The 13,986-nt window shown below is 35.1% G+C and overlaps 1 protein-coding gene across 3 annotated transcripts in view; it reads left to right on the forward strand.

The window, feature by feature from the left end:
* LOC145254719 (bactericidal permeability-increasing protein-like) overlaps nt 1-13,986 on the forward strand; it is a 69,969-nt gene that overhangs the window by 35,094 nt on the left and 20,889 nt on the right. For all 3 annotated transcript variants that reach the window (XM_080113440.1, XM_080113442.1, XM_080113441.1), the window contains 8 exons: nt 3,756-3,847; nt 6,411-6,593; nt 8,927-8,992; nt 9,619-9,783; nt 11,014-11,081; nt 11,475-11,520; nt 11,612-11,675; nt 12,031-12,110. In XM_080113440.1, the coding sequence (XP_079969566.1) occupies nt 3,756-3,847; nt 6,411-6,593; nt 8,927-8,992; nt 9,619-9,783; nt 11,014-11,081; nt 11,475-11,520; nt 11,612-11,675; nt 12,031-12,110 (764 nt within the window). The remainder of the gene's footprint in view (nt 1-3,755; nt 3,848-6,410; nt 6,594-8,926; nt 8,993-9,618; nt 9,784-11,013; nt 11,082-11,474; nt 11,521-11,611; nt 11,676-12,030; nt 12,111-13,986) is intronic.

Genomic DNA, 13,986 nt, shown 5'->3' on the forward strand with positions numbered 1-13,986 from the left:
TCCTATTTGCTATTTGCCAAAACTGGTGGGAACCAAGCCGCTGATCAGCTACTTTGGATTTAACAGACTGAGCATTTAGCTCTCTTGCATTTTTATTACTCTTTTACAGTGGTTGCTGGCGTTCCTGAAAGCAACTTTAGTTAGTGCATCTATTACGTTGGTAGCTATGGAAAAAGTGATTTCTGTGCGCGATGGCAGCAGCACATTCTGGGGAGAACCATGGCTGGCTGTTAGGTTTTTGTTGGAATTTTTTAGATGGTATGAATCGCTCTATACCTACAATTAACCATTCGGTCAGATCTGATATTATAGAGGACACATTCTTTTTAAACATGGAATGCAGAGGTAGATCAGATATGACTGTACGGAAGCTATCCCAGTCAGCCATAGAGTATCAATGTACAGTATGGTGGAGATGTACATCTGGGGACTTATTACATTTTTATCTTAACTGATACAACGGAGTGGTCGCCGGATCCTTAAGGAGATAGAACGGAACATGAACTTAGCTCAGGGGAAGTTATGAGAAAAAGGTCTAGAAGGCTTGCATACTGACTGGTAGTATTGGCCACATGGGTGGGCTCGCGAACAAACTGAGTGGGGTCATAAGCAATGGCAAAATCATAACAGAACCTCCCCTTATCAGTTGTCTTATTTGAGTGCGTCAGCCATTCCACATTATGTGTTAGAGAATACGCCATCTCTTTAAATAAGAATAACGTAACATACACTCATATTTAGTACCTTCTAAAATAACAACCACTATGCAACATATGGACATTGAAGTCACCATAAATGTGAATGTTGGCTGAGAAATGTGCAGACAGGATGTGGTATATTTTCTCAGATATACTCTTAAAGATAGTAAATCCGCTGTTGTCGGGACGATAGAGGGCAAATATAAATGCAGTGGTGTAAGCAAGTCCAACCTGGAAGCACATACAAGGTAAATTAGGATCTTCTCAAGAGATATCCCTACAACATGGGAAGCCATTTTTAATGTATGCTCATATTTCAATGCCAATGGCGATCTTGCGGGTCAAATTTAGATGTTAAGTTAGAGTGTCCGTTAATTATGAACTCATCTAGGGAAGTGGTCAGCCCTATTCCAGTTTCGCTGAGAAAGAATATGTCCGGTTTCGTCTCCTGTAATTGTGTTTTAACCTCTGGAAGATTAGAACGTAGACCCCTTATGTTGGAGAAGGAGACATGGTAGTAAGGCTCTACATTGGAGGATGGCGTTGTAGGTTTATTTGTGTATTTTTTCTGGAGATATTTCATGTTGAGGTTTTGGGATTTGTGAAACAGGTTGGCATACTTTGTTAAGACAGGATAGAGAGGGAAAATAAAAGCGAAAAGAACAGGAATATGTTTTTTTTTGTAGCACATGAAAAGGTAAAGCCATAACAATTACCCACTAGTATGGCATCAAGAGGCCCCATCAGAGATTTCTGCATGGGCCAGAATCTATTCACCAAATGGCAATGCAGCAGCCCCAGTATTTGGACCTGCTGAAAGGACAGCCTCCTTAGTGGTTAACCAAGGTTCGGCTCCCTGACTATCAGGCGGATAACGTCAGCCCAGATTGAACGTTTACCTCCAGCACCGTTACTAGTGACATGGCCAAAATGATAGACATAGAAACAGAAAAATTTCTGACATCTCAGATTACTGTTCACAAAGTACTACCGACCTGGAAAGCAGCTTTTTCTTCACACTTTGTCACTTGAATGAGGACTGAGGGACAAAGAAGGAGAAGCACGAGTTACTGGAGCTGTCGATAACACATCCACAGCATTATCTACATCAATTAAAAAAGGAATAGGTCCGAGGGACTTATTAATATCTACTTAGTATAAGTCCGGTGCTCAATTACTAATTTAAGACGCTGTTTGTAGATAGTCACCCCTCCCATATTAATGTAGGGATGTTTTTGGCGTTATCTATCTCGAGTTTGAATCTTCGAGCTTCACCTCATAATTAAACTCCAATAATGAACTTTTATCAATTTGTGAAGTCGGGTTATTTGTATTAATTTACATATTTTTGAGTTTAGATAATAGTTCAAGGTTTTAATTTGGAAGGTTCTCGTTTTCATGGGTGACTTTTTTTTTTCTTTTCGTTTTAGATGTACGAAAACAGTATTGGTTAATAATAGCATATTTGACAAAAAAAGATTTCAGAACAAAAAATAGAAAAAGCAAGACAAGATAACTAAAGTTAAGTTCCGAGTTTTAAGTAAAAGCTGCAATAAGAAAAGTAAAACAAATGCAATCAACATGAATTTAGAAAAGGGTTTTAAACCGATGATGATGATGATAATGAAGACAGTGACGACGAAGATGAAGATGATGATGATGATGACGACGACGATGACGATGATGATGACTATGATGACGATGGTGCTGATGATGGTGATGATGATGATGATGATGATGATGATGGTGGTGGTGGTGGTGGGGGTGGTGGTGGTGATGATGACGACGACGACGACGGCGACGATGATGATGCCCATGATGAGGATGATGATGATGATGGTGACGATGATGATTATGATGATGATGATGATGATGACGACGACGATGATGACGATGATGATGATGACGATGACGACGACAATGATGATTTTATCAATTTGTAAAGTCGGCTTAATTTTGTATTAATTTACATTTTAGTTTAGATAATAGTTCAAGGTTTTAATTTGGATAACTAAAGTTAAGTTCCGAGTTTTAAGTAAAAGCTGCAATAAGAAAAGTAAAAAAAATGCAATACAAACATGTTAGCGGTAATAAGGTAAAATAGATTTCAAATTGTTATAGATAGAAACTTTTAGTTCCGTATACGATTTGCTGTATTAATTAAATGTAATTTTTTTTTTGGATTTTTAGATTTTCTCTGGATTTGTCAATCGCCATCTTGAAATTTTATATTTAAGATATTTCATATTTTTATATTATTATTTGTTGAAAATATTTCTTCACGTCTTCTTTTCAATTGTTAACATTGCCGGGTAATGATGACCTTAGAGATAGATTAAATACGTAGAGTACGGGAAGATGCTGACTTTGATGGTTTAGCCGCATTGAAAAAATAGATGAGAGTTCTTGGGTAAAGTGATGTACAACAGTTGCGGTAACATGTTCAGCTAAGAGGGGGAAGTCTACGGAAAAAATGAGTGGCACGATTTTGAAAGATTGTAGGATAAATAAAAAAAAAAACTGTCCAGAGACAGGTTAGTTTGGATCTCAATGCCAATCAATATGAATTTAGAAAAGGGTTTTAAACCGATGATGATGATGATGATGATGATGATGATGATGATGAAGACGATGACGACGATGATGATGATGATGATTACGACGACGATGACGACGATGATGACGATGCCGATGATGATGACGACGGTGACGACGATGATGACGATGATGATGATGATGATGATGATGATGACGACGACGAAGATGACGACGAAGATGGTGGCCATGATGAAGATGATGACGATGACGACGACGATGATGATTATGATAATGATGATGATGATGACGGCGATGACGACGATGATGCCCATGATGATGATGATGATGATGATGATGATGATGATGATGATGATGATGACGACGACGACGACAACAACAATGACGACGACTACGATGACGACGACGGTGATGATGATGATGATGATGATGATGATGATGATGATTATTAAATTTTTAGGTCATAATTACATATTTTTTTTCTGTTTTTGCTTTTAACAGCCAGTGAAAAGTTTTTGAAAGATTTCGTCTTTGACTACAGAATGCTAAATAATCCATACATTAACAGCACATTCATGGATACAGATCATAAGGTTTTTACCGAGTTTTTTTTTTGGTCTTAACATTACAGTTTGCTTTCTTTTCCTTTCTTTTTCTTCTTCTAAAACACAATTCAAAAATGATCAGATTAATTTAAAAACTTACAGATTAAATGGTAATGTAGAAGCCAACGAATGCGTTAGGATTACTGTCTTTTTTATCTCCCAAACTGCCATGCTGGAGGTTGTTTACTCAAAATGAAGATAACTCTCCATTCTTCAATGCATGTGAAATAACTTGATATTATTATCTCATTTTTTAAATTTAGGCTATGTATAACGCTTTATTACTTTCCATTACATATGAATTTTAAACAATGTGAGACCCCAGTCTTCAAACTTGATGGTTTTGTATTGCATTCTCTCAAATTTCAAATATTAGAAATTTGTTGATAGTTGGCATTCGATTGTGTTTGAAACGCTCCAGTTACTACTTCCACTTCTAGATCTCTTCTGCATTTTATTATAAAAACAACTCAACTCTAATTTATTAACATCACCACATACCCAAAGCCTATAGTTCATCACAAGCTCACTAGGCTTTTAGTAAATTCAGCCTCGCCAACAGGGTATCAGATCTTGAAGATTGGACGCATAATTAATACATAATTAGATCCTAAGGTTTTTACCGAATTTCTTTTTGGCTTAACATTACAGTTTGCTTTCTTTTTCTTTCTTTTCCTTCTTCTAAACAAATACTTTTTCTTCTTCTTCTAAATAAATAGTTTTTCTTCTTCTTTTAAATAAATACTCCTTTTACATTTTTAAACATTTTGGATCTATTTATGTTTCATCTATTAATGATTAGATTAATTTAAAAACTTACAGATTAAATGGTAATGTAGAAGCCAACGAATGCGTTAGGATTACTGTTTTTTTAATTTCCCAAACTGGCATGAAGATAACTCTCCATTCTTCAATGCATGTGAAATAACTTGATATTATTATCTCATTTTTTTAAATTTAGGCTATGTATAACGCTTTATTTCATTTACTTTACATTACATGGGAATTTTAAACAACGTGCTACTCCAGTCTCCAACTGAATGATTTTGTATTGCATCCTCTCAAATTTCAAATATAAGAAATTTGTTGATAGTTGGTATTCATCACCACACAGTCAAAGCCAGCCTCATCATGCTCTCTTCTTGTAGTGCAAATAACCTCATCCCACTGCTTTCTTGTATTAGAAACAACCTCATCACACCCCCTTCTGGTAGTCGAAGCAACCTCGTCCCGCTTCCTGTTTGTAGTACGAGCAACCTCATTACGCTTAGTTTTTGTAGTTGGAGCAACCTCATTACGCCCCCTCTTGTAGTGAAAGGAAGCTCATAACACTTCTTTCCTGTAGTGGAAGCAACCTCATCAGACTTCCTTTTTGTAATATAAGCAATCTCATCACGCTTCCTTCTCTTAGAGTGAAGATTGGATGCATAATTAATACATATTTTAATACAGCATCATGTTACTCATATTACAGAAAAGCATCACGTTCCCTTTTTGTTATGGAAGCAATCTCATCACACCCCCTTCTTATAGTGGAAGTAACCTCATCACACTTCCTTTTTGTAGTAGATGCAACTTCATCATGCTCCCTTTTGTTATGGAAGCAACCTAATCTCGCTCCCTTTTTGTAGTGGAAGCAACCTCATCATGCTCGTTTTTTTTGTAGGGGAGGCGTCCTCATCATGTTCCGTCTTTGTAGGGGTAGCAACCTCATCATGCTCGTTTTTTTTTTGCAGGGGAAGCATCCTCATCATGTTCCGTCTTTGTAGGGGTAGCAACCTCATCATGCTCGTTTTTTGTAGGGGAGGCATCCTCATCATGTTCCGTCTTTGTAGGGGTAGCAACCTCATCATGCTCGTTTTTTTTGCAGGGGAAGCATCCTCATCATGTTCCGTCTTTGTAGGGGTAGCAACCTCATCATGCTTTTTTTTTTGCAGGGGAAGCATCCTCATCATGTTCCGTCTTTGTAGGGGTAGCAACCTCATCATGCTCGTTTTTTTTGCAGGGGAAGCATCCTCATCATGTTCCGTCTTTGTAGGGGTAGCAACCTCATCATGCTTTTTTTTTGCAGGGGAAGCATCCTCATCATGTTCCGTCTTTGTAGGGGTAGCAACCTCATCATGCTCGTTTTTTGTAGTACAAGCAACCGTACTATGCCCCCTTCTTGTAGTGGAGGCAACCTCATTATGCTCCCTTGTTGTACTGGACGTAACCTCATCATGCTCCTTTGTTGTAGTGCAAGCCACCTCAGTTTTTGTAGTGGACGGAACCTCATCACGCTCCCTTCTTGTAGTGGGAGTAACCTCATCATGCTCCCTTTTTGTAATTGAAGCAACCTCATTCAGCTTTATTCTTTTAGTGAGATTAATAGCTAGAGCTGCCACAACTAGTAACAGTTGATGGAATTGTCATTTTTTTAGTTATTATTATTATTATTATTATTATTATTATTATTATTATTATTATTATTATTTTTATTATTATTATTATTATTATTATTATTATTATTTTTATAAAAACGATTTTATGTAGTTGGTTTTCTTTAATCTAGGGAGAGGTCTTCTGGCTTAATAATCGCAAAGAGAGTCCACTTCCGGTTCGACCAATGGAACCGATGCCCCATTGCACTACAAAAACAATGGTCGCTTCCCAGTTGTCATCATATACTCTCAACACATTTGCCTATGTTGCCCACAAGAACAAATACTTCACCCACACCTTTGATTCCAAAAATGTAAGTATTTTTACCTTATAACCATTATCAATTTTTTACCTTATAACCATTATCAATTCTATCTACTCGGAATTACTGTTGTATCATTTTACTTTCAGTTTTATTTTCATCTTTTTTTTTTTCGTTTGCGCCTGTGTAACCAGATCAGACTGTCTGAAGATATCTACATCCTGGTCTAAAATGCGTCAAACACACAATCATGTTCTTCAAAGTATAAAACAAAACAATTTCTCTCTACACAACATCCAAACCAAACATCATGGATAAATATTTTGAAGATAAAAACATAAAGCATAAAACTTCTGGCACTTCTGCCGAGCGCCATTGTTAGGGGGGCGATTACTCCAATTTCTTCTTAGTCAAATAAATAACAAACAATTTTTTTCTACGAACACAAAAATATTTGAAAACCAAAACATTTATTGTATAAAAAAATTATCAATATATAATTGTCTAAACATTTATCTAAACGTCTCTGTGTTACCAAGTCGCTGGGAAAATGGTGGGATCCTTCTCTTGGTCCAGTACATATCTCACTGCTGATGCAATTATCTACCTATACAAGAGTCAGCTCCATCCACGGATAGAGTACTGTTGCCACATCTGGACTGCTAGAAAGATCTTATCCTGCCTTGACAGGGTTTAAAATAGACTTCGTAGCCTACTGGAGGATGTCCTTTTTTCTTCCCTGCAACCTCTTTCTCACAGAAGATAAACTGCGAGTCTATCTCTGGTTTATCGTTATTTTCATGGCGAGTGCTCGTCTGAGCTCAAAACCAATGCTTCTCCCTCCCCCAAATCTCGCAAGAAACTATCGTCAAGCTGGAAACATTATCAATAATCTATCCCACTCTTTATCTGTGTCTAAACCTAAATGTAGATTCCATAAACAAAGCTACTTTCTTAGAACTGCACACCTTTGGAACTCTCTTCCATTTTCCTGCTTTCGGCTGACTATAATATGGCCCTTTTCAAGTCTAACGTAAACAAGTTCTTGATGAGGCGTTCCCCTTAAGTAACACAATTCACCAAATTTCCACCATGCACAATTACTACGACATTGTCCCATTGACCACTGTACATTTATTACTCCTATCCTCGAGTGGAGTCTGGACCTTGATAAGTGGTGACTCCTTTGTAAAAAAATATTATTGTAATAAGACAATTTTGTAATTTAAGCAATAGGCTTTTATGTTTCGAACGAATAAATAATTTTAATGAAAGATTTTTCGAAGCAAAGAAACTTTGAACAACAAGTTAACCATTTAATTGAAACATTTGTCCGAATTAAAACAGCACTTGATTTTTTTTTCCGAAACATTTTTTCAATAATTGTGGCACCTGTTTAGAAAATATAATTTTAATAAAACAATTTTGTAATTAAAGCAATAATTCGAACAAATAAATAATATTAATGAAATATTTTTCGTAATACTGAATTTCACATGAAAAATATGATATCTATGTATTCATCGCATTTTTTAAAATGATTATATCAAAAAATTACGAAAATCGATAGGGTTGAAATTATTTATTAAAGAAAATAAAAAAGAAATTGATGAAAACGATCGTAAAACACAGGAGAATAAAAAAGGGAGGTCATTTTCTGTGTTAGTTTAAACAAGATGGCAGAACATTGTCACCTTGTAACATGATTGAAGTTGTTTTTTTTTTAAATAATTCAATAATATTCCGGTAATTTCGACTGCATAATTTGGAAGCTACCATTGTAACTTATTAGAATTGACAAAAAATCAGTTAAAACGATTGTTTTTCATGTGAAAACTTCATTTATCGACTACAAAATCTTGTCCCAATTCTGTAGAAGCACCAACAATTTTGGAATTAAAAGAACATTGAATTAAAAAAAAATATTTCGACCAAATTCCCCAGAATATGAGTTATTTTGCCCTGTTCTTGGACCGAAAAGCGCCATCTGGCGACGGTTTAATGAAATACATTTAAAAAAAAACATGGAGCCTGCCCAAATACTGTAGAAGTGTCAACTTTTTTCTAATATTATTTGTTTCAGCTTTAAACAACCCAAACACAATGAACGACATTTGTTTATATAAAGAACTTCAACCATAAAAAATTTGTTTAAAAGATTACTGGATCTGGCATTAAATATTCTAAAAAGGGTTGATATGCCATAAAAAAAGCAAATCGTTTTAACATGAGAGTATCAACTGTAGACTCACCTCCTCTGATGTACTAACTGTTATCTATCCACACGTGTAATATTTCTATGTACCTGCTCTCAGCTATATTGTCAAACAATCTTAATTTCATGGTTTCATGCTTTTTTACTGAGATTTCCTTTTATGAATCAGGTTCCAAAAGAAGGATTATTGAATACGACTTGTGAAAATATTTGCATTGGGAAACTCATACCAGAGGTAAGTAAATGTAGTTATTTCTTCTTGTGTTTTGAAGGGATGGTTGATCAACACTGTTGAGAAGCCAGGAGTTAACACACACACACACACACACACACAGACACACACACACACACACACACACACACACACACACACACACACATATATTATTTCCGCTATGGATTTTTGAACTTGATGGGATAAAGTTGGGTGGTGCATTTTCGATGGTGGACTCCACTGCCTTTGACTAAGCAGTAACACAGGGGATCTACATACAAGAACTTAGGATAACCAAAACACTCAAGACTGGATCAGAAATATAACACAGCTACATATGGGCATAGATGTTTCAGCTGCCATCTCGTTAGAATCCCAGCTTCCTCAGGCCTATTGTTCGTATAAGTGAGGATATGATTTTTTAAAAAAATTGAAGGTTCTACTTATAGACACAGGCGGTAGGAACTGACCGATCAAATGGAACCACGTTCTATTTTCAACCAATCAGAAACCGGAATTGTGTGTGTGTACGTGTGTACATATGTGATTATATCCAGGTTGTATATTACTCATGGATTCACAATGAATATATATTTTTAATTGCTCTTCTAACTGTTTAATGCTTGTGTTTCTTTTTTCTGTTTTAGTTGGCTAAAGCCTATCCTAACAAAAAAGTGTCTGTCCTGCTCGAAGCGACAGAAATGCCGCAACCAAACATTATCAAAGGGGATTTCATCTTGGATGGTACTATTACGCTAACTATTTATCTCTCAACTGATAGTCCGACGAAGCCATTGGTTATTCTCCCAATCGTAAGTATTTTTTAAAATTTTAGTTGATCGATGTTTTTATGATATGTCGCCCCAAATAGAATGTGATTTCTGTCTGACTACCTCATCGTCTTTTATTCTCCCAACCATACGTCATTATTTTTTATAACCACATCCTCTCAGTGTGAAGATAGAGTAATTCAAAGAACCAAGGACGCATTTGATTGTATCATCATGCCCCAAGTAAACTTGACAACACTTAAGGTGAGGATCCTTCTGAGCCACGTGAGGAGACAGCTATTGTCGTATATGTAGTATATTTGAGAAAAGAAATTATTTATTCAGAATTGTATGATTATGATAAAGGAAATGAAATCTGGAGAGTAGTGGAAGATTTGTGTAGAACAGAACACTTCTATGGTATGGTCACAGTGAAAGGAACAGTGAGAGTTCTAACGTTAGCAGATGTAGAACAACCTAGGTAGCAAGGAAATTGACAGAATAAAATAAATATGAGATGGGAGGGAGTGCGACACACTGATTTTAGAGAACGAGGGATAAATACTTGGCCAGAGATAAGTTACTTTAGAAATCAGTTCCTTACATCTGCCAGAATGCATAGCAACCATAAAGGAAACGAACATTAAGCCAAATATGATGGTGATTATCTTGCAATCAAAACGGGTGTATTCACCTTCTTTTAACAAGATTAGACATCAAGGGAGTTGGAGAGTTTAAATATTAGCACATTGAAGAATTTTAACTGAACTCTATAGAAAATAAATGGACAGCTTTGTCGGCATTCCCCAATTGTGGCACCACAATCAGTAAACAATTCATCAGCAGTAGTCAAAAAAGGGGAGTAGAAAATGTGTTTGACTAATAATGGGGGTATGACTCCAATGATTTCGACGATCGTTTTCATAACTACAGTTATGTCAATCAACCAATGAGAGGGTTTCGATGTCATCATAAAAATATCAAATTTTGGATTAATGTCAGTTCGCTGTCAAACCTTTGTCTTAAAACGACTGAATCGTGACTATATTGATTCTTTGCCGCCATCTTTCTTACTAGGAATTACTAAGCACTCGAGATCGTGACTGCATTGAGTCTTCGCCAATTTGATTTACTGGCGCCATCTTTGTTCAACACTTAACAAAAGCAGAAAGCAGAGATTCTTATTTTAGATTGATCGGTTAGCTATTTTAACGTTTGATTTCAAGGGATTGCAAGGGTGATATTAATTTTCTTATGTATTCTATCTTTCAGAAAATTCACACCAATGCTACAGCATGTATTTATAAGAATATTGTGCATTACAGCGTTTCTGTACTCAAGTAAGTTCTGCTTATTTCGTGGTTGTTTTATAACACATTTTTATGTGTTCAATATTGGTGAGTAAATTTGTATAATAGAACTATTTGATAAAACGAATTTGCTACATAATCTGGCATTACGATGTACACAGAAAACCTCAGATTATGTCATTTTTTCTCAAGTGTTTTTGCATAAGCTAAAATTCGTGAGAAAGGAAGTCAATAATATTTAACCAGATATGACGTCAGGCATACGTATCTTTCATATAAATATTAGCATTTGAATACATTTCATAAATTTTAAATTTAATTGTTTATTACTTTGCATATATTTGATGGGAATATCATTTAAATATATTTGATAGATATGGATTTGCATATTTTATTAGATTTCATTCACTTTTCTTTTTGCAGATTGAAAATTGGGTTAGTGAAAAAGGGTTTGCCGATTAAAATTGATGTAAGTATTTGAAATTGTTAAAAAATTTGTGTTTTTAATATTTTGTTTATATCAGCCATTTTTAATCATTATTTACTTTTTTCTTTTTAAGGTTGAACAACTGCAACACGCAATTAACTTGGGAATCAATGTTTTTCTAATGCCCAAAATCAACAGTAAGTTATTATTTACTTATTTGGAGTTTTATCTGAGCCATTATTAGTGATTTCCTACACTAGTAAGTAATGTTCTTTGGAGTTTGAGTGACAGCAAGTCTCCCCAGATTTCAAACACTCTTTCGATAATCATTGCAAATCATTTTGTGTCATTACAACAGCTATTTACCATTGATTTCACATTATCAACAACCATTGGCCTTTTGAAATTTTAATGGTAATTATGCCTCTTCAAGGTTCCAGAACTCTTCATATTTGTCAGAGAGAGTCTGTATAATACCCTCTTTTTCTGAAAACTGTTCGTATTTCTCCAATTCAAAAAGAAACAACTCATTATCATTTGTTTTTATTGTAGACAAAGGTCATAAAGGATTCCCACTGCCTCCGATTAGCAAACACTTGAAGTTGGTGAACACCCAGTTGCAATTAGGCGTTGTAAGTAACATTTTATTCTTTATTTAATTGCATAGACCCCTATAAATGATGGATGGATAGAGTTAATGTGCAAAATGCTGACCTGAACATTTTTATATACAATCTTTTAATTGGGAAGCTGTTTGTTGTTCAAATTAAGGGAAAACAGATAGTCTGTCAACATTTAATGTTCTTTGATCACAAAATAAGGAGAAATAAGGCTCAGATAGGAGTTTAAATAGTGAATAGGTCAAATTTGTCCATTGTTTTTAATTCAAAGTTTTATGGTAGCTTTTTATATTCTTCTATTAATAGTATAGTGATTTTCAGTGCATCGTGTAATGGGATATTTTAATTATTTCTAACAAAACTTCATAGATGCTAGAAATCATTGTAAAAGAAAAATAACCACAGCCAAAAGTAAGCATGCTGAAATAATTAGGAACAGCGAGAATCGCAAAAGATTGGGACTCGTGATTTCTGGAAAATCTATAATAGTGTAGTGAATAAAGGGCAATCAGTAATTCCTCCACTATCCAAAAAAAGAGGGTTGCATGTACAGCAACCGAGAAGGCAGAACTGCTTGCCCGACAATTAGCCTTCCACTCCACCTTATAGCCAACAAATCCCTTCCATATTTCCCTGTAGAATGAAACCACAATCGATGATGTGAAAATAACCCCTTTTCATATGCGCAGTGTCATAAAGAACTTAGATACTTCCAAGGCGTGTGGGCCTGATTTAATCCCTGCTATACTAATTAAGAAATGCTCAGCTGAGCTGTCCCCCATACCTTCCAAGCTCATCAATAAATGCTTTGCAAAATCTTGCTTCCCTAATAGACGGAAAATAGCCTCTGTGGTATCAGTGTACAAGAATTCTGGTGAAAGGAGTGACCCTCTCAATTATCACCCTATTAGTCACTTCCCTATTTGCTAAAATTCTTGAGACCCCAATAAATCAACACTAGTCAACCACCTCACAAAAGCAAATCTTCTCTCTGACAAAAAGTATGGATTCAGGGAATGTCGTTCTACTGCAGATATTTTAACAGTCATCTCTGGATGCATCTACCATGTATTGGATAGTCTGCAATGAAGGGTTGCTAATAAAAATAAAATGCTACGGTAGAACTGTAAATATAATTAGACCCTTCTGATGCTATAGTAGAACTGTAAATATAATTAGATCCTTCTAATGCTATGGTAGAACTCAAAATATAATTAGATCATTCTAATGCTATGGTAGAACTGTAAATATAATTAGATCCTTCTAATGCTATGGTAGAACTTTAAATATAATTAGATCCTTCTAATACTAGGGTAGAACTGTAAATATAATTAGATCCTTCTAATGCTATGATAGAACTGTAAATATAATTAGATCCTTCTAATACTAGGGTAGAACTGTAAATATAATTAGGTCCTTCTAATACTACGGTAGAACTGTAAATATAATTAGATCCTTCTAATGCTATGGTAGAACTGTAAATATAATTAGATTCTTCTTATGCTTCGGTAGAACTGTAAATATAATTAGATCCTTCTTATGCTATGGTAGAACTGTAAATATAATTAGATCCTTCTAATGCTATGGTAGAACTGTAAATATAATTCGATCCTTCTAATGCTATGGTAGAACTGTAAATATAATTAGATCCTTCTAATGCTATGGTAGAACTGTAAATATAATTAGATCCTTCTAATGCTACGATAGAACTGTAAATATAATTATATCATTCTAATGCTATGGTAGAACTGTACATATAATTAGATCCTTCTAATGGTATGGTAGAACTGTAAATATAATTAGATCCTTCTAATGCTACTGTAGAACTGTAAATATAATTATATCATTCTAATGCTATGGTAGAACTGTAAATATAATTAGATCCTTC

This window comes from Euprymna scolopes, chromosome 30, assembly GCF_053919585.1.
Source record: "Euprymna scolopes isolate OS-2025 chromosome 30, ASM5391958v1, whole genome shotgun sequence".
NCBI lineage: Eukaryota > Metazoa > Mollusca > Cephalopoda > Sepiida > Sepiolidae > Euprymna > Euprymna scolopes.